General features: G+C 43.9%; 1 protein-coding gene across 5 annotated transcripts in view; it reads left to right on the forward strand.

Moving 5' to 3' along the window:
• ODR4 (odr-4 GPCR localization factor homolog) overlaps positions 1-22,205 on the forward strand; it is a 102,060-nt gene that overhangs the window by 44,478 nt on the left and 35,377 nt on the right. For all 5 annotated transcript variants that reach the window (XM_068240158.1, XM_068240153.1, XM_068240155.1 and 2 more), the window contains exons 8-11: positions 897-992; positions 5,999-6,064; positions 11,403-11,525; positions 18,169-18,253. In XM_068240158.1, coding sequence (XP_068096259.1) covers positions 897-992; positions 5,999-6,064; positions 11,403-11,525; positions 18,169-18,253 — 370 coding nt within the window. The remainder of the gene's footprint in view (positions 1-896; positions 993-5,998; positions 6,065-11,402; positions 11,526-18,168; positions 18,254-22,205) is intronic.

Below are 22,205 nucleotides of genomic sequence, written 5' to 3' on the forward strand. Positions count from 1 at the left end.
ATGGTTATCATATTTGCTATTGAACATAAGTAATATTGTCTGTTTACAAATGACAAGTTTCCAAAGTGTAGTTTATCTTGCCCTAAAAGCTGTCATTGCATTTTATTCAAACTGCTTTTTATTATATATTAACATCTTCTAACGAGCTATTCTGAAGTGTGTGTGTGTGTGTCACAGGGAGATTCACGGAGAGCTCATTTTCCCCTGTTACACTGTGTTTACACACATTGGGCTTGATTCACAAAGTGGTGCAAACTGTTTAGCACGGGTGTGCGAAACAGTTAGCATGTGAAGTGCTTTTCGCGGACTTTTGCGTGTGCAAAGTGCCGCGATTCGCGCAATCGCGGACTTTTGCGCGCAATTAAGTCTGCGATCGCGCGAATCGCGGCACTTTGCGTACGCAAAAGTCCACGAAAAGCACTTCACGTGCTAACTGTTTAGCACACCCGTGCTAAACAGTATGCACCGCTTTGTGAATCAAGCCCATTGTAACAACATTGGAATGTAAACAAAGATACTGTTATCTACAGTTTGAATGAGGATTTGAAGCTAAATAACAGGACAAAGTGCTTTGTTTAACCATTTCAGTGATGTTCTGCTAAAAAAAAAATCTGGGATAGTAGCTTTCAAGCTGCGAGGAATCTTTTAGAGCAAAGTAGAAATGCTGGCTTTCAGACTGCTTTAAGAAAAAAAAAATCTAATATGTATGTGTGAACAAGCCCTTTTTGTACCCAGCCTAAAGTAACTGATTCCACAATGTTTAATATCAGTTCAATCAAACGTTCTTTATAACATTTACCGCAATTACCATTTCAATAGCTTTTAAAATTTTGAGGGTACGTAACACAGAAGCTTGACTGTATTTAGCTGTATTTTAAAATATTTTAATATTGCAGAATGCATTAGCACAGTGGACAAAAGATGTAGAAGCCAGCACAATCCTCTTTAATGGACAACTGAAAGATATAGATGGTGAACTGATGGATGAGCAGGTAAGGCTTTAGCATTAACAATTTCTATGTGTGTTCATTGTCTTTTGTTTCAAATCTGAAACAACTTTACATGAATATCTTTCACAATTAATGAGTAGGTCTATATATTCTGAAAGTTTCGATCATTATGGGAACATGAGATTTCCCAGCTCAATTTCATACAACCTTTGGGCTAGGGCTAACCTTTGGGCTAGGCATCAAATCTACCTAAAATAAAATTCCACTCTCATTTTCTCTTCTTTACCAGCAGCAGCTCATTTTCTCAATAATACCATCTTTTTTATTTTTGATATTCTGTGTTGTATAATGCTAGTTTCACATATAGTGCAGTGCAATTGTTCTGTGGCATGAGAGCCCAGGGCAGGACAATAGCACCTTACCATGTCCTATCTCCCATACCCCTTGGCAGACAGCATCAACAGGGTGTTTTTTTCGTAACTCCACCCCTGAACAGTGATGTCCTCCCTACTGAACAGGAAGTACGTCACTGTTTTTTTGTCTGATAGGTACATGCGCACCGCCACCGAAACAATCCAGATAGATTGCTGCCGTGCCAATGCAGATGCCTGCCTTGTGGTACCTCTTTTACCACTTGGTAGTGCACTGCAGAGTCTGCATTGCCTCTGCGTCGTCGTAACCACTTCTGGTCAGTGTGGTCAGCCTCCTAGAAACTAATGGCCACTGAGACAGGGGAGTGTTACCGTGATTGGATGCACTATGGATCCAATCCAATTCACTTTATCTCCTAAGTTTTCTCCTTGGTGATATATTCACATCTTATCATTTAAATACCTTTAAAGAGAACCTGAGGTGTTTTGGGGGCAGATGGAACACAGAGGCATGTTCTCTGCCTCATGACAAGGCTCTGTGTCCCCACACCACTACGCTATAGCCCCGAGATTAGCAACAATATTTGTCGCTATCTCGGAGATAAAGGAGGAGAGAGATTACCTCTTTAAAATGTTCCTGCAGGGTTTCCAGAGCTATCATTGGGCAGCTCTCTCTCCCTGGCCGCGCCCCTGCCTCCCTACACGCTGTGAATGAGAGAATGAATCTCATTCCAGCGTCGTGACTCAGAGGTCACAAAAGTGAAAGTGGGCCATTGCGGCCCACAGAAGTGGCGGGGAGCGGCGGTTTTGGAGGCTACCTGATCCGCTCAGCCCCTTGGATCAGGTAGCCTAGTTTTTGTTTTTTTATTTCATGAGCCCACCTCGGGCTCTCTTTGAAGCCACCATCAAGCAAGAAAATGCTCAAAATACATATATTCTACTCTACAAATAATAATGTTGACAGTACTTTTTCACCTACTTTTTGGTACTTTTTCAATTGCAGAAAGCTGAAAAGTTATCTTAAACAGAAGGTGAAAAAATATCTCCTAGGAGAAAGCTTAGGAGAAAATGTGATGGGATCAGACCCAATGTGTGAAATGGCCCTAAGTGGTTTGTATTATCCCCCTCGTGCTTCTGTTTTGAAAGTTCCTTTGTCCTCTATGCCTTAGCACAGTTCCCCAAATTCACACTACAAGAATGATGTCCAGTGTCATGGCTGCCACCACAGGTCCACTTCCTACGACATAATATTACTGGCACCACTTAGACCAGCCTACATAAAATAGCACATCCCACATACATAATCGCCTCACCATGTGAACTTGTAATCTGCATCAATGTGTGAACATAGAGTAGATATGGGGCAATCTGAAAGGACGCAGTAAATGGCAGCAGTTTTGCAGTCATCACAGTAAAAATGTAGTAAAACGTAATGCTTGCGGTAGTAGAAAAGGAATGGGGCCATTGATCCTCAGAACCAGTACCGCAAACACGCCACCCAAAACTAAAACTCCTTTAATACCCCTTACCCAATCCCCCCTCCAAAAAAAAAAAAAAAGACGCACATAATAGAGGCCTCTTTAAATTGTAACTGAAGGGGACAAAACATAAATTCTCGGAAACTTACCTCTGAAGTGTGAAGCCTCTAGGCAGCCCACCTTTCCAGTGTTGAGTCATGCGTCAGTAAGGTCCGTGCATGCCCAGGAGAACAAAGTCACTCGTGCTTGTCTTTTTCCTCTACGCATAGGAGCTTAGTTAAACTAGGCTTGGGCAGACTTAAGGAGCGCATGTCCAGTATGGATGCGCTCAAACACAAGCCTGGAAGAACGACCAGGAGAAGAAGAGGGTCCTGTAGAGTAATGGTGAGCTCAAAGAGGATCTGGGGAACCATCCAAAGGCTTCCCACTATTGAGGAAAATATCACAGGATTGCTTTAAAGAGACACTGAAGCGAAAAAAATATATGATATAATGAATTGGTTGTGTACTATGAATAATTTCTAGAAGATTAGCAGCAAAGAAAATATTCTCATACTTTTATTTTCAGGTATATAGTGTTTTTTCTAACATTGCATTATTCTATAATATGTGCAGATTACACAACACTCAGCATTCAAAATGATTCTTTCAGAGCAGTCTGTGAAGTAATGACCTCTCCTCTAGCAGAGAAAAAGTAAACAGTTCACTTACAGTTGAGATAATAAAAGTCAGATAACAGCCCTCTACAGGACTAACTTAGTCGGAGAGCTTAATGGCTTGTTTGCATAGAGATAACAACTGGAGTTTCTCAACTCTTCCTGTACTGGAAACAATTAGACTGATGTATCTGATCTTAATGTTTTTATTTCTTAGCTGTACTACACATACAAATCATAATATCATAATTTTTTTTTTTGCTTCAGTGTCTCTTTAAGCTGTCTATAAAATATGCCTGACAGAAGCCTACTCCAGCGCTCACACAAAATGTTGAACACCCGTAACCCTCACAGTGTTCAGCACTGTCATAACTGCCACTGTAGAGCTTATGCATTTGTGGTGCTTCTGCCTCCCCATCTATGCCATGCCTTATCACATCCGTCTCTGCCCATTTTTCCTTCTTACTAACTCCCCCTCCCCATCTGATCTGCTAATCTACATCCCACCACTTCTGGCCGTCACCTACACGCTGTGCTCTGTCCTACCATGGGTTATATACCCTTCCACCTCACAGTGTCCACCCCCATGCTCACCTCTGTTTCCCATCCCCATCATCATTTTACCCCAACACTGTGAAATCCCCGTGTTCAACTGTCCTGCCCCCAAGCTTTCCAAAATCTACTGTTTTTCATCCATTCTATTAGTCTTACCTATATGGATTTCGAAAGCTTGCAATAAACATGTACAGTTAACAACAACAACAACAAATAACATTTGTAGAGCGCTTTTCTCCCATAGGACTGAAAGCGCATAAGCATGGCTCAGACCATCGTGGTACAGAGGAAGAATTTTATAAGTCCGGAAATGCCAGGCTAAACAGGTGGCTTTTCACTCTGGATTTGAATAGCTCCAGGGATGGTGCTGTCTTTACTGGGTGTGGCAGGGAGTTTCAAAGAGTAGGGGCAGCATGACAGAAGGCTCTATCTCCAGATTTTTTGAGGTGCACTATGGGAGTGACCACGTTTATAGAACTTGCTGATCTGAGGTTGTGAGAGGTGTGGTGCAGCTTCAGCAAGTCCTTCATGTATCCAGGGCCCAGATTGTGCAGGGATTTGAATGTCAGCAGTCCAATCTTGAAGAGTATTCTCCATTCTACTTGTAGCCAGTGCAGTGAGCGAAGGATCGGTGTAATGTGAAAGTGGCGAGGCTGGTTTGTTAGTAATCTGGCAGCAGCATTCTGCACTAATTGCAGGCGACGCAGGTCCTTTTTGGGGAGGCCAGCATAAAGGGCATTGCAGTAGTATAGCCGTGATGTGATAAAGGCGTGAACTAGGGTTGGAAGATCCTCTGGGGGAATCAGAAGTTTAATCTTTGCAATGTTCTTCAGGTGAAAGTAGGAAGATTTAACTACAGAGGAAATTTGGTTTCTGAAACTCAAATCCCCATTGATTAGTACGTCAAGGCTGCACACAAGGTTGGAGCTGTTTATGTCTGAATTCCCAATCCTGATTGGTGTTGCTTTAGGATAGAGCTGTTTTGATGGCGAGCACTGGCTTTGGACAAAGAGGACCTCAGTTTTGTCAGCATTCAGTTTCAACCAGTTATCATTCATGCATGCCTGTAGCTCAGCTAAGCAACAGTTAGTCAGTTAGTCATTAAAGGTATTACCTGAATCCACATTTGTTGTTGATGTCTGCATACCTATGTGCATTCTATGCCTTCTCACCTCTCCTTCACTTTTTACTTACCTGTACTTCCACCTCTATCACCCACATCTTTTTACCAACATGTTTTACAATCACCACTGTCTGCTTGCGCCACCAATCACCTTTATACCCAACAGACACATATTTGCTGTTGAAAAAAACTAAAAAACTGCTCATTTTGGATATATATTTACTGTATATCTATCTATCTAAGGATTTATTCCAAATATTATTTCAAAGTTCCTAGTGCATTGGCATTTACTATTCAGTCCATGTTTTACATGGAACTCCAAAAATGTCCTTCGTGAAAATATTGGTAGGCGTCACATGCTTTTCCATATGAATACTTCTTATCTACCACAGGACCGAGGCAGAGGCAAGAGAGAGGTTCCAGCCTCAGGGCACAGGGTAAGGGGGGGGGGGGGGGGCGCACAACTTACTTGCTATCAGTCCTCTGTTGTGTTTAATGCTGAGAGAAATAAGAAAAGGGAATACATGGCAGTGACTGCAAGCCAGATAACTAGAGATTAAGGTGTTGGGGGCCCAGGGGCACCTCTTACTCTAATAGTAATCAGTGTGTGACGGCTGGGGTGGGGTGGGAGAGCTGGAGGGGCGCACTTTTGTGTCTCAGCTTTGGGTGCAGGAGGACCTTGTCCCGGCTCTGATCTATCATATATCTGAGGGAAAGTTTTTAACATTCGCCAATGAAATCTACAGCACTGCAGAAAATGTGTCAGCAAACAAATGTTAATGCATAACGATAACATGTTGAAGATATTATGGTACTTCCAAACAATTGATAATGTATAATACATGCAAATTACTTATTTTTTCAGAAAAAATCCAAGTCTAGTGCACATTCCAGCTCTCAGATCGTTTCTGTCACTGTTCTTACCTCCTCTGTAAGTAAGATAAATGAACTAGCCATGTCTTATGAAATCATATTTTATGATCATGGGGACATTTAAAGACAACCCGAGGTGGCTTGTAAGAATCCTATTAGCACACAGAGGCTGGGTCTGCATATATTGCCCAGCCTCTGTTGCTATACTGTTCCCCCATCCCCCCCCCCCCCCTGCGCTTTGCTGTCCCCCACAAATCAAACGCTGTGCTAGCGACATCGATAGTTGGCTGTTTACCTCTGCACTGTCACTCTCGCCACTCCCCCGCCTCCTCTATATCGCCGCTCCCCACCTGGTTCCCTTCCCACCCCGCTGATTGGAGGGAAGGGACGCAGGCGGGGAGCGGCGATATAGAGGAGGCGGGGGAGTGGCGAGAGTGACAGTGCAGAGGTAAACAGCCTGCTATCGACACACTGCGTGTCACTAGCACGGCATTTGATTTATGGGGGACAGCATAACGCAAGGGGGGCCTGGGGGGAAACAGTATAGCAACAGAGGCTGGTGATTATATGTAGACCCAGCCTCTGTGTACTAATGGGATTCTTACAAGCCACCTCGGGTTCTCTTTAAAGCAAACCTGAAGTGAAAATAAGCTTATGAGATAATGAATTGTATGTGTTTTACTAAAGGTAAATATAACAGAGAACTGAGTCTCATATTTGTATGTTTAGTTTAAAGACTTCATTTTGATCACTTCATGCCATGGGTGAAAGGAGCAAATGCATCACTTTTACTCCTGACTTTTGTCCTAGGTGATATTTTCACAGCTTGTCAATAAAATGCCTTTGAAATCACTCGCAAGCAAGAAAATACTAATAATTATTTTGACAGTACTTTTTCACCTACTTTTTGGTACTTTTTTATTTGCAAAATTCTGAAAAGTTATCTTAAACAGAATGTGAAAAATTATCTCATAGAACAGAAACTTAGGAGAAAAAAATTAATTGCATATGGGCTTCTGCATATGCAAGGAGATCATGGCCCATGTCTCCTAGGAGATAATTTTTATCTTCTCTTTAAAATAACTTTTAGGCATTTTGCAATTAAAAAAGTACCTAAAAGTTGGTGAAAAAGTACCTATCAAAATTGTTTTGTGTATTTTCTTGCTTGCTGGTGGTTTAAAGGGCATTTTATGACAAGGTGGTAAAATATCACCTAGGAGAAAACTGAATTGCATATGGGCCTCTGTCTCTTATGCTGGATACACACCATGCATTTCCGCGTTCGATGCGTCCGTCAATACGCATCGATTCGATTATTTCCGACATCTCCGATTCAAGCTTCGATGGATCGTTAGGTCGATTTGCCATACTTTACATGGCAATCTACCGAAAAATCATCGAAATACGTTCGGAAATGCTCGGAAATAATCGAATCGACGCGCATTGACGGACACATTCGACGCGGAAACGCATGGTGTGTATTCACCATTAGTCCTGTTGAAATATTCCCACGTTTATAAACCTCAACACAGCTTTGTGCTAGTGTACATGTGTAGTGTAGTGTGGAGTGTATGTTAGTGTGGTCATGTGATTAATTTGGTGCAGTCTTGCCCATTGTGAGGGGCTTAATGATATATACTCCCAGGCTTTAAATGGGTTGATGCATAATGTTACAGGGCCTCTTTTGTTGAGGTACGTGGCTATACAGAACTATGCTTGGTCTAACTGAACTAATTCCCTGTAAATGTGTATCCTAAATTGACTGCATTTTTGTGGGTGTGCAAGGGGTTAATTACTTTTGTTGTTGGGAATACGGATACTTTCCTTTTAGCTTTTTCAGTTAACTGTATCTTATTTAAGTGCCTCCATGTGGGAAATGAGCTTGGACTGTGTAATTTGTCAAGTTTGTCACTTTCTTTGCCATGGCAAACCTGTATTGCCTCCACATTACTCTGGTGTCATACATTATCAAGGATGAATACATGTAAAAAGGGCAACGGGAAATTTGGGTGCACGATGAAGCCAAAAAAGTCTCACCCTGCCTTAGCAAATTTGCCAGCGGTGTTAATTACTATTCCCCCTCCGGACCGCCATTGACTCAGGAGAAAGATAAATTTGGGTGCCAGCTATTGCTGGCAGCTGATTGGCATTGTATTTTTCGTAATTTGAGCTCCATTTTTTGACAGCGCCTAAATTACCTTCTGAGCGTCGATATAGCCGTAAGTCACATGACAGCCTATGGCAGTGCACAAATGTCCAGCGCTCTTCTTGTTTGATTTGCCAAGGATGTATGTACTTTCATAAATAATAAAGTGTTGTACCGTGTTAGCCATGAGTAAAAGCAAGAAGTTTTGAATCAGGATGATACCATTTATTGGCTAACTTAGAGATGGATAAACAGTGAGCTGTTGACTTATAAAAAGCCTTCGTCGGACTGGTTCCGACGAACCAGTCCGACGAAGGATTTTTATAAGTCGAAAGCTCACTGTTTATCCATCTCTAAGTTAGTCAATAAATGGTATCATCCTGATTCAAAACGTCTTGTTTTCATAAATAAGAATTGTTTTTCTGTTCCAATTCCCATTTATACTTGTGTTCTTGTTACGGTAGCAACCGGCTTCTTTCAGGTCAGTTTCCTACCACAACAAAAACATACTGGTTGGTTTATTGGTCTAAGACCAGATGAAGAGTGCACTTCTTACGGCTCAGTTCCTACTTGCAACGGGTTCATTGAGCATGGCATGGACAGTTCAGGGTCTGCTCCACTGCGTTTTCTCATCACGTTCGCATCCAGAGTGAATACGTTTGCACCATGGGTGGTAATAGGAAATGCATCAGCTTGTGAAATGGATATTTTTTTTTGTGAAAGCAATCCTTATTTTTAACAATAGGATCCGCCTCTTGAGTTGCTTGGAAATGTAGAAAATGCATCAAACGGGTACGATTTCTACACAAGTGGGAACTGAGCCTAAGGATGTTGCCTTTGATTTAGGATTCAACCCTTTGACTGGGTTTAAAATCCTGGCTCAAGCCAGTATGTAGAACAGAAAGGCATCTTTGGGCAAGGCTCACTAATGCTCCTGGCCATCTGTGGGGAGTGCCCAATTCACTTTTTTACCTGAGTTATCTCCTAGGAGATAATTTTTCATTTTTGATTTAACATAACTTTCCAGCACTTTTCAACTAAAAAAAGTATCAAAAAGGAGGTGAAAAGGTACTATCAAAATCATTTTGAGTATTTTCTTGCTTTCTAGTAGCTTACAGAGACACCGAAGATAAAAAAAATTATGATATAATGAATTGTATGTGTATTACTAGAATATTAGTAGCAAAGAAAATATTCTCATATTTTTATCTTCAGTTATATAGTTGTTTTTTTTATAACATTGCATCATTCTCGAATATTTTCAGTTTACACATTACTCAGCATTCTAAATGATTTTGCAGAGCAGCCAGGGCCGGATTTGTACTTCTTACCGCCCAAGGCCGACTATTACCAGCCGCCCCAACCGAAACCGTATCCTACCACCTCTCTCCACTCACACCCAAAAAACGTTGGGCCAATGGTGTCCACTATTGCGGCTAATGCCGAGGTCTGCATGGCAACGTGAAGTGAATCAATCACGTCACATGGGGGAACTGGTCAATCAAGCGATCTACAGGTGATGGGCGTGGTGGGAGCCATCCACCACACACACATAGTCAAAAGTGGCTCACAATTGGACATTGGGTGGGGTCAGCAACACGTAAAAGTGAGTCCTGTACCCACTGCTGTCTCCAGGGTAACAGCGCTGGCCATCAATAATTAAGAAATGGGTACTGTAAGAGGCTGCTTTCTGTATTCTGTACTATTTGCTGGTGCTGCCCCTGGTCCTTTCATCCCCCTCACCAAGTGCGTGGGACCCGGCCTTCTGTAACTGCCTGCAGCTGCTAATCATTGGACAAGGTCTGGCTTTTTGCTAGTCACACACTGTTCACAAACGTTTGGTTAACGGACTGCAGCTGCCTGTAGCACAGCACAGGCAAATGCCAGCTGGTACTAAAAGTGTAGTTATCCTGATCACTTTCATTTGTTTGGACACTTACAAATAATGCCCTGCAAATAATGCCCACTGTCTGCAGGCCGCCCCTTGTTTATCTGGTGCCCTAGGCCATGGCCTATGTGGCCTTGCCAGAAATCCGGCCATGAGAGCAGCAGTGAACATTTGAACCCCTTCTCAGCAAAGAAAAAGAAGATACAATCACTGACAGTTGAGATAATAAGCTTCAGAACACAGAGCTCTGTGCAACTTTGAAAGTCGTGGAGCTCAATGGCTCTTTTGCATAGATAACAACTGGAGTTTCTTAGCTCTTCCTGTACTGGAAACAACATTAGACTTGTGTCTCTGCTCCTAATGTTTCTTAGTTGTACAACACATACAAATCATTATATCATCTTTTTTTTTTTTGCTTCAGTGTCTCTTTAAAAGGCATTTTCCTGGTCTCTCCATGACAACACACGGTTGGGCAGTTCCCCGCCTCCAACTGCAAGATAGGACACTCATTAGAATAAAAGAAAGAGCCCCTCCCATATACACCATTCCTTTTTTTGTCCTCGCCGCCAGTAGGATACATTTTTTTCCCTCTAGTTCCCTTACCTCTGTGCCTGTCTCTTTGAAAGGCATTTTATTGGCAAGTTTAAAAATATCACTTAGGGCTCTTTCACATCAGAGCTTGCGTTGGAGAACGCTCAAAGCATACGTTTTGTTGTATGCCTTTTACTGCGTTTTGATATGCGTTGCACTGCAGTGAGTGTGCGTTTTTAATCCGTTTTCAATGCGTTACTGCACATAGAAAAACGCAGGTAATTTTTTTTTCTTTTAGTTTTCAACTTTCTACATTGTTCCTCTGTTGCATTCTGGGACTGATTGCCTGCGTTAACGGATTAAAAACGCGCATAGTGTGCGTTTTACATTGACTAACATTGTAACGCATAAAGCTAGCGTCGGCCGAAAAACTGCGCCTGGGTGCAGTGTAACGCAACGCACAAAAAGGCTGCGTTACATGTGAAAGCTAAAATGAAAGTCTATGGACTTTCATTTCACCTTGGGTAACGCAAACTTTACCCTTTGCGTTGAAACGCAGAAAATCTGCCCTAATGTGAAAGAGCCCTTAGGAGAAAACTCAGGTGAAAAAGTGAATTGCATAAGGACCCTAATCACTGTAAGTCTGAAAGGAATAAAGGCTATATAGTGTTATAGTGTCTATTTAATTGCCAGGTCTGCTGAGTAACGCTAAGCAATGCGAGCTGCTTGATGCTCTCTGTGACATGCTGCAGAAAATGAGTCAATGCTACATAAATGTATATTAATAATTATATATTGATGTTACCCTTCTTGTTGTTTCATGACCTCCAGGACATTTGTAACCGTTCCACAGCACGAGTTCAGGTTTCCAAATCTTCTCTAAACATTCAAGGAATTGTAAAGTGCAGAGGGTATATTTGCAACAATAAGCCAAAAGTGAGAGAAGCTCTTCAGGTAAGCTAAAAGATGTTCACCTTCATACTTCCTACTTTCCCAGGTTTTGTTAATTAGCTACTTACACATTTAACACTTTGGTTTTGGGTTCCTGAAGCCAAATTTGGGGTAGCAGTTTTGGCACAGACAGTCTGCTCGATTCACGGCCTAGCAGTATGTTCTGCTGTATGGACAGGAATGAGCACATGTTGCACCCTCCTTTGGAAATGTATGAAATAGAGGAACAATAGAGTTAAAAAGGTTGTAAAGTATACAGCCTTCTCATCATCATCCTGTTGTATGCTTCTCTACAGAATTGCTTTTAAGCCTTGTCGATGCACATTTTTGTAACTGCATTTTATAGAAAAGCAATTACAGTATAAAAAAAAAGTGAAATCTTTTGTTTTTTATAAATGCAAAGTTTTGGCCACAAGGTGTCAGCAGGCACTAGGTCTCCCTCCTGTTTGTTGCTTTTTGCAGAGAATGCCACCACTGATAGGTAGCTTGTATTTTGAACTTTGTGAATTTTCATATGGCAGAAATAACGCCTTTTGCAGTATTACCGTACTTTAAATTTACATTTTTTAAAAGATTCTTTATTTTTATATTGACATTTTGGTACTTATCCGTTAGCCGGGCACATCCGGCAGGTGGCGCTAATTACTATTCCCCCTCCATGCCGACATGGATAGTAGGGAAAGATGCAACTCTGGTGGAGTTTTGTCGCCACCTAGAGGATGCGCCCCGCTAACGGATAAGTACCGACATTTTTTATGCAGTTCTGAGAAATTGAAGTATAAAGAATGTGTCTGAACTAGTCCTGTAATGTGGACTTAATAGATACGTTAACTTGACCCACCCCCTCTGTCCTGCTTATTAGAAAAGTTTTCTCAGTTCACTCACTGGGATGTTCTGGCTCGTGCACAGTGGCATAGCAATAGGGGGTGCAGAGGTAGCTACCGCATCGGGGCCCTTGGGCCAGAGGAGCCCCGAAGGGTCCACCCTCTATCACAATATTAGCTCTCTATTGGTCCTGTGCTGGTAATAATCGCTTCTATAGATGCCTTGAATAGTAGTATTCCTTAACTCACTGTTCCCCATCCCCTTCTTGCACCTCTGACACTGTGGTTGTCCTTGGCAGGTGTTGGTGTGCCGCATTAATTGTTATGTATGGAGTGCTTGGGGGGCCCCATGTAAAACTTGCACCGGGGCCCATAGCTCCTTAGCTACGTCATGGCTAGTGCCCATGGTCATATGTGCTACCCAACTGGAAAATGATTGGGCCGTAATCCCATATCAATGTACACTTGGGTTTGATGTCTCTTTCATATGATCCTTTGTTTCCAAGTCCTCATAGGTTCCTTTTCCTGGCATATTAAATCAATTCATTGCACAGGCATATAGCCGTAAAAGTTCACTTGCCTTTTAATCCACACAGTACGGTTCAGGACCAGCTCTTACATGCTGTGTAGTATGTTTGAGCAGTTAAGCTGGCCACACACTGCAGACCTGATTTGGCAGGTTTTCTGTTAGATGATCTGATCGTATCTGGTTTACTGAAGCAATATGCAATGAAACTGCTTGGAACTCTGAACATGCTGTTATGTGCAGCAAACTTTCAATTACTTTCTCAGCACCTGATTGGATGTTTAAAATCAACAAAGATTTTAAACATCCAATCAGGTGCTGAGAAAGTAATTGAAAGTTTGCTGCACATAACAGCATGTTCAGAGTTATCACAGTGACTCCTGCAAAAGCAACAGTTAATTTATGCCCTGGTAAACGAGTGCACCCTTCTCCATACTTCATACTATCCTTCAAACTATATCCAAACGATAACCCGTGGTTCTCAAAAAGACTACGACAATTGCGACGCAGCAAAGAAGCTACACACAAGTCCGGCCACCAGGAGGACTACAAGAGGGCAAGAAACGACCTAAACAGGGAACTGAGGTCTGCAAAGAAGTACTACGCGGAAAAGCTGGAACAGAACCTCTCCTCGAACGACTCACGAGCTGTATGGAAAGGGCTTAAGGCTGCCACCAACTACAAGCCTCCCCCTCAGCATGCTACACCCAGCAATGAGCTTGCAGAGAGTCTCAGCGACTTCTACTGCAGATTTGAGAACCAGCCAACACCTGCAGGACTCCCACAGCCGCCTGCACAATCCTCTGACATTGACGCCCTGGGCCCAAACTCGCTCCCACCGTCAGTGAGAGAGGCGGATGTGCTGAAACACTTGCTAAGACTAAATGCTAGGAAAGCCTCTGGTCCTGACGGAGTGTCACCAACCTGCCTGAAAACTTGCGCTCGTCAGCTTGCTCCCACCCTCTCTTCCATCTTCACGAGGTCCCTCCAGGGAGGCAAAGTACCAGCATGCTTCAAGATGTCTGCCATTATCCCTGTCCCCAAAAAGCAGGGAATCCTCAACCTCAACAACTTCAGGCCCGTGGCACTTACATCCGTGATCATGAAAGCTTTTGAAAGCATGGTGCTCCCCCTCCTTAAGCACTCCACAGAGGGACTGCTAGACCCACACCAGTTCGCATACAGAGCGAACAGGTCCACTGACAATGCCATTAACATCTGCTTGGAGCTCGTCTATGATCACCTGGACAGACCAGACTCCTACGCCAGGATCCTCCTACTGGACTTCAGCTCAGCATTCAATACCATCAGCCCCAAAATACTGCAAGACAATCTTGCCGCGATAGGAGTCCACCCCACCCTACGCCTGTGGATCATGGACTTCTTCTCCAACAGGTCTCAGGTTGTTAGATTGGGCACTATCTCCTCACAACCTAGGATCACCAACACAGGAGCCCCACAAGGCTGCGTTCTGTCGCCATTTCTGTTCTCTCTGTATACGAACAACTGCAAATCCACGTCAGACTCTGTAAAAGTAATCAAATTCGTTGACGACACGACCATTGTCGGTCTCATCACCAATAACGATGAGAAGGAGTACCACCACCAGGTCGAAGGTGTCTGTCACTGGTGCAGAGAGAACAAATTGGTCCTAAACACAGCGAAAACTGTGGAGATGATTGTTGATTTCAGGAGATGCGCCTCCACCCTGCCCTCAATCTGCATCGATGGCAAGGAGGTGGAAAGAGTCCCCAGCGTCCGTCTTCTGGGCACAACCATCTCCAATGACCTGAGGTGGAAGGCCAACACTGCCTCCACACAGAGGAAAGCCCAACAGAGACTTTTCTTTCTCCGCCAACTAAAAAAGTTTGATATGGCCCAAAAATTTCTGACAAACTTCTACTCCGCTACAATCGAATCTGTCCTATGCTCTTCCATCCTGGTTTGGTACGCCAGCTCCTCTGCCAGCGACATACTCAAACTGCAGAGGGTCATCAGATCAGTGGAGAGGATCATCGGGAGATCCCTTCCCTCACTGGACCTCCTTTACCACTCCAGGCTGTACTCCAGAGCATTAAAGATCACCAACGATCCCTCACACCCAGGCCATCGCTTCTTTAGTCAGCTCCCCTCGAGCCGGAGGCTCCGGTTCCGGTCCAAGGCATAAAAACAGTTTCTTTCCCTCGGCTGTCAACCTTCTGAACGCTCTTCACGTAACTGCCCATCCCCACACCACAACACCATGTCTGCACTGAGGCACTCTGCATGTGGATAGACGGCGCCCTAGCTCAAGCTGACTTTTTTGGGTGTTTTTTTGTGTTGTAACTTATGCTACATTGTCTTTCTCTGCATCTGGTATAATATTCCGTTCCTTTCTGACTGCTTGACTTGTCCTGTATCTGTATCTATATCCTGTATCAGTACCCTGTATGTGCCAAGACCAATTCCGGGCACGACCCAGTCGTGCTTGGCGATAATAAAGATTCTGATTCTGATACTTTTGGGCACCAGTACCCAGGCTAGGCAGCTGTCAGGTAGAGAATGCATTAGTAATTAAGACTATAGTCAAATTCTTATCCAAATAAGTAGTGCTCAGTTGAACACTATTAGTGACAAGAGCCAGGTTCTGCTGTGGTATTTAGGCTCAGGGCCGGCCCTAGGTCTCACAGCGCCCTGAGTGAAACCTGATTTTTGTGCCCCAACCCCCCTTCATCCTCTTCCCGCATGTGCGCACACACACACAGACCCATATGCAATTCACCTTTTCTCCTGAGATATCTCCTGGGACAGTGGTTCCCAACCTTTTTGCTGTTGTGACACAAATGCTCAGCTCTCCGTCACATATGTATAACAGAAAAAATACTATTAATAACCATGAATGGATGGAAAGAGTGCATTATCCTGAATACACTTAAAACTGATTTCAGGAATATTAATAAAAACAATCAGTGGGACAGTTAGCCCCCCCCCCCCCCCCCATTTAGAATGATAGCACAGCACCGACAATTTGCACTACGCGTTATGGCCGCAGTGCGCCCCCTAATGCCCTCAGACTCAGTAAAGGTCGGTAGCCAGGCATAGGAGCCCCCAGTATAGGATCTCATGTGTAGGTTCCCTCAATATAGGTTGCCAAGCATAGGTGCCCCGAGTATAGGAAGTCAGTTGAAGGTCTCCATCCCCCCCATAGGTAGCCAGGCGTAGGTGCCTCCAGCATAGGTAGCCAGGTGCTGGTGCCCTCAGTAAAGGTAGCCAACTGTAGGTGCCCCTAGTATAGGAAATCAGGTGTAGGTGCCCTCAGTATAGGCAACCAGCTATAGGCGCCCCCTTGGAAGCCGACGCCCTGAGCGACTGGAGCGGTCGCTCAGGGCGCCGGCTTTCAAGGGCCGGCTATGTTTAGGCTGCCGTGTACTGCCTTACTGCAAGGTAGGAAGAGAGTCACCCTAGAGCTCAACTTAGTCCTGTCAGGAACATTTCTCTCTAGGAATCTCTTTTATCAAGTATGAATATTAATGACATGTCTTACCTGCTTCATTGACTGTTTTGTACAAAAGAAAATTATTGCAGGGAAAGTTTCAGCAAACTCGGTGCTGTCTGTTCCGGAGACAGCAGCTTCCACCTCACTGAAGAGCAATACAACTTCCTATTCACTTTTATTAGCTGCATCCTCCTAGTACAGGTCAAGGAAAAGGCAGGCCACTCTTCAGACAAGCAGAATCCACCGTCACTGTTGCAAACCACCGAGGTTTGAACACATTTTTGATGAGGCATGCCGCATGCTCTTTATTAAAAGTTGCTTTAATATTCATAGTTCATGAGAGGAAACACTTGCAGCAATCATGCTGTCTTTCCACAATGACTAAGTATTTAGCAACCGCTAAACTGTGAACAATGTTTAAGTACAGTGACTCATATAAAGTGTTTCATGTGGTCCATGGAATCCCTGTCCAAAACCTGCCAGAATTATAAATGAGCAATAATAGTGACTTTGAAAGGCAGAAATAAATAAATACACTTCTAAATACTGACTTTGCAAATATATATTTAATCCATATATAAAGAAAAGGGAACATTTCGAAACCTTATCTCCTATGTTAAACATAATGGACCCGATCCAATTCAGATTCAGAATCAATTTTATTTGGCGAAATAAGTTTACATTTACAAGGAATTTGACTTGGCTGTTGCTTAACCTGCCTGGCGTTCTATTAAGATCGCCAGGCAGGCTGCGGGAGGGTTTTTTTTAATAAAAAAAAACTATTTCATGCAGCCAACTGAAAGTTGGCTGCATGAAAGCCCACTAGAGGGCGCTCCGGAGGCGTTCTTCCGATCGCCTCCGGCGCCCAGAATAAACAAGGAAGGCCGCAATGAGCAGCCTTCCTTGTTTTGCTTACATCGTCGCCATAGCGACGAGCGGAGTGACGTCATCGTCGTCAGCCGACGTCCTGACGTCAGCCGCCTCCGATCCAGCCCTTAGCGCTGGCCGGAACTTTTTGTTCCGGCTACGCTGGGCTCAGGCGGCTGGGGGGACCCTCTTTCGCCGCTGCTCGCGGCGAATCGCCGCAGAGCGGCGGCGATCAGGCAGCACACGCGGCTGGCAAAGTGCCGGCTGCGTGTGCTGCTCTTTATTTGAGCCAAATCGGCCCAGCAGGGCCTGAGCGGCAGGCTCCGGCGGTACTGGACGAGCTCGTCCAGACCGCCCAGCAGGTTAACGGGCACAGGAGGTGCTGGGGTGGAGTTCTAAATTATATGATTATTATATTTTATTATCTCCATGGTTTTAAGAGCATTACGTTCCAAGTTGTTACTGCTGCACCAGGAAGAAAGCTGTCCCATTTCCATTCTTTTCCGATCAATAAAATGCCATTTAAGTCTCTAACTATCAAGAAAATAATCACCTACTTTCTGGTACTTTTCCAATTGCAGAGTACTGAGAAGTTATTTTAAATAAAAGATGAAAAATTATCTCCTAGGAGAAACTTAGGCGAAAAAAAGTGAATTGCATCAGAGCAGACCCAATGTGAGAATATTAATATCTTAATATCTAACTGTACTAGAGAAGTGTGATTTTGCTCCACAGCACAAATAATGATTTCAACTTAGACCAGTGCTGCAATCTTCAGATACCCAGTAGCAGACAGTTTTTAATGAATTTAGGCCAAATTCCAGAATTATGTCACCAGTTACCTCCAGTGTATTCCAGCTTATGAGAACCTTCTTAAATCCGTTCCAGTGTAACATGCACAACTTAATACATTGTTTTTAAGAACAGGAATTTTAGTCCTTACTTTTTTTGTAGGTTATAAAAAGGGATATCCTTAACACAGTATCAGATCGTTGTGAAGTACTGTTTGAAGATATCATACTCAATGGACCTCATCAAGGTGAGCTGTCGATGTGTGTGCGTGCGTACGTACGTGTGTGTATATATATATATATATATATATATATATATATATATATATATACTGGATCTTCTCAAAAATTAGCATATTGTGATAAAGTTAATTATTTTCTGTAATGTACTCATAAACATTAGACTTTCATATATTTTAGATTCAAATACACACAACTGAAGTAGTTCAAGCCTTTTATTGTTTTAATATTGATGGTTTTGGCATACAGCTCATGAAAACCCAAATTTCCTATCTCAAAAAATTAGCATATTTCATCCGACCAATAAAAGAAAAGTGTTTTTAAAACAAGAAAAGTCAACCTTCAAATAATTATGTTCAGTTATGCACTCAATACTTGGTGGGGAATCCTTTTGCAGAAAGGATTGCTTCAATGCGGCGTGGCATGGAGGCAATCAGCCTGTGGCACTGCTCAGGTGTTATGGAGGCCCAGGATGCTTCGATAGCGGCCTTAAGCTCATCCAGAGTGTTGGGTCTTGCGTCTCTCAACTTTCTCTTCACAATATCCCACAGATTCTCTATGGGGTTCAGGCCAGGAGAGTTGGCAGGCCAACTGAGCACAGTAATACCATGGTCAGTAAACCATTTACCAGTGGTTTTGGCACTGTGAGCAGGTGCCAGGTCGTGCTGAAAAATGAAATCTTCATCTCCATAAAGCTTTTCAGCAGATGGAAGCATGAAGTGCTCCAAAATCTCCTGATAGCTAGCTGCATTCACCCTGCCCTTGATAAAACACAGTGGACCAACACCAGTAGCTGACATGGCACCCCAGACCATCACTAACTGTGGGTACTTGACACTGGACTTCAGGCATTTTGGCATTTCCCTCTCCCCAGTCTTCCTCCAGACTCTGGCACCTTGCTTTCCGAATGACATGTAAAAGTTGCTTTCATCCGGAAAAAGTACTTTGGACCACTGAGCAACAGTCCAGTGCTTCTTCTCTGTAGCCCAGGTCAGGCGCTTCTGCCGATCTTTCTGGTTCAAAGTGGGTTTCATGCTTCCATCTGCTGAAAAGCTTTATGGAGATGAAGATTTCATTTTTCAGCACGACCTGGCACCTGCTCACAGTGCCAAAACCACTGGTAAATGATTTACTGACCATGGTATTACTGTGCTCAATTGGCCTGCCAACTCTCCTGGAGAATCTGTGGGATATTGTGAAGTGAAAGTTAAGAGACGCAAGACACAACACTCTGGATGAGCTTAAGGCCGCTATTGAAGCATCCTGGGCCTCCATAGCACCTGAGCAGTGCCACAGGCTGATTGCCTCCATGCCACGTCGCATTGAAGCAGTCATTTCTGCAAAAGGATTCCCGACCAAGTATTGAGTGCATAACTGAACATAATTATTTGAAGGTTGACTTTTTTTGTTTTAAAAACACTTTTCTTTTATTGGTCGGATGAAATAATTTTTTGAGATAGGAAATTTGGGTTTTCATGAGCTGTATGCCAAAATCATCAATATTAAAACAATAAAAGGCTTGAACTACTTCAGTTGTGTGTATTTGAATCTAAAATATATGAAAGTCTAATGTTTATCAGTACATTACAGAAAATAATGAACTTTATCACAATATGCAAATTTTTTGAGAAGATCCTGTGTGTATATATATATATATATATATATATATATATATAATTCATTCTTGATTCTGTAGCAGAATATGTGCAGGATGCTAGGCCATGCTTAGTAGTAGTTAGTAAAGTGGTGTTTGGGGCACAGGACTGATCAGGGCATGCTCCTAGCAGCAGTGCCAGAAAAGCAGGTATTCTCTAGAGCAGTGGTTCCCAACCTGGGGGCGATCGCCCCCAGGTGGGCGATTTGGGTTCTAAGGGGGGCGGTAAATTTGTGGGGGGCGATCACTATGAAAAGGCAGAAAAAATAAAGTGTCGCAGTGTCACTCGTTTTTAAGAAAATTTTGGGCAAAAAATATGGTCTGTATAAAATATGCAAGTGTGCATGATAGAGTTGCGTAATTCCTCAGGTCTCGTTGGTCACGCGCCGGTGTAATGTCAGATATTGCAGCCCGGAAGCAGCCTTCCTCACTGAGTATCGCGCATGCTCAGTGGGAAGTTAGATATTATTTACCTGCAATATCTCCGCTTCCGCACCACGTACACTCCCGAAATTTTCAGGGGAGGGAGGGGACCCCCAGATCTAGCTCTGTGTTGAATTGCAGCCCCCAAGCCCCGCTAGTTCCTGAGATAAGTTTGCTGCAATCAGTCTCGGGAGCCAGCGGGGCTCGGGGGCTGCAATTCTGCACAGAGCTAGATTTGGGGGTCCCCTCCCTCCCCTGAAAATTTCGGGAGTGTACGTGGTGCTGAAGCGGAGATATTTAGGGCGTTTTACGTGGCTGCACAATTTAATGGGACGCAGGCTCCTACTGCGCATGCGGGGCTGCACAACGTGCGGGGCTGCAATAGCTGACATTACACCGGTAAGGGAATTGGCGCAAAGTAGTTGAGTCACCGGCTATTTTTAGCTGGCAAGGTCACAGCGCTACCCCCTCCACTGGCACCACCACCTGGCGTAAGGGTATATCGTACTAAGAGAAGGGGGGCGACAGGGGTGAGTCGTCTTCCCCTAAGGGGCGATACCTCATAAAAGGTTGTGAACCACTGCTCTAGAGCAATCATTTGTCCTGCTGTGATGTTTCTGAATAGCCAAAGCATCATCCTGGCACACCTCCCACGTTGATTTAGTTTGTGCAGTTTTTTCTGACACATTGGCCTCAGTGGTGACTAGTACAAACTGGAGAAACTTGAGGGAATGGCCTAGTCTGGAGAAGTTGGTCATTTTTGAAATCTTATCTTATATACAGTAGATGATCATCTGAATAGTGGAATGATGCAATTGTTTGATAATCTCTTAAATTTCCTTCCAGATGTCTAATCACTAGGGGAGTGCAAATGAGCCTGTGATTGGCAGATATTATCCTGCTTTCATTTGTTAGCCAGGTAACATGATATATCCAACATCATGTGACCCAATTCAGCCAAGTATGTTGCTGAATACACACACACACACACACACACACACACCATAGCAATTTTTCCTTTTTTCTCAAGGAAAAAATATTTAGCCCCCCAGTACTTAGCCCCCCCCCCCCCCCCCCCCCCCCAATATTCACGTGCCGCTGGCCTACTCTGTGTGCATTGCCGATCACAGGAAGTTGTATTATACTACTTTCTGTGAGCGTTGATGTACACTGAGCAGGCCTGCAGCACATGAACATCGCCTGGAGCCCGAAAGGTGAGCTATGGCTAGCACCCTGCCGCTTTTGCCAGATACCTCTTCAGTGGAGTGGAGAGCACGGAGGAGGAACCAAGGAGAGCCAGGAAGGTATAAGTTGGGGCCCCCCCTCCCCGCGACTGAGTCTCATTGTGCCACTGCTCCCCCCTCTTTCTCTACTTCTCTCTATACTGGGGCACCTATGGTTACTAACCTATACTGCGGCATCTATGGCTGGCTAAACTATACTGGTGCACCTATGGCTAGCTAACCTGTACTGGGGCACCTATGGCTGGCTAACCTATACTGGGGCACCTATAGTAGGCTGACCTATACTGGGGCATCTATGGCTGGCTAAACTATACTGGTGCACCTATGGCTGGCTAACCTGTACTGGGGCACCTATGGCTGGCTAACCTATACTAGGGCACCTATAGTAGGCTGATCTATACTGGGGCACCTATAGCAGGCTGACCTATGCTAGGGCACCTATGATTAGAGTTGGGCCGAACCTCCGATTTTAGGTTCGCGAACCGGGTTCGCAAACTTCCGCGGAAGGTTCGGTTCGCGTTAAAGTTCGCGAACCGCAATAGACGTCAATGGGGATGCGAACTTTGAAAAAAAAAATAATTATGCTGGCCACAAAAGTGATGTAAAAGATGTTTCAAGGGGTCTAACACCTGGAGGGGG

Source organism: Hyperolius riggenbachi, chromosome 6 (genome assembly GCF_040937935.1).
Source record: "Hyperolius riggenbachi isolate aHypRig1 chromosome 6, aHypRig1.pri, whole genome shotgun sequence".
NCBI lineage: Eukaryota > Metazoa > Chordata > Amphibia > Anura > Hyperoliidae > Hyperolius > Hyperolius riggenbachi.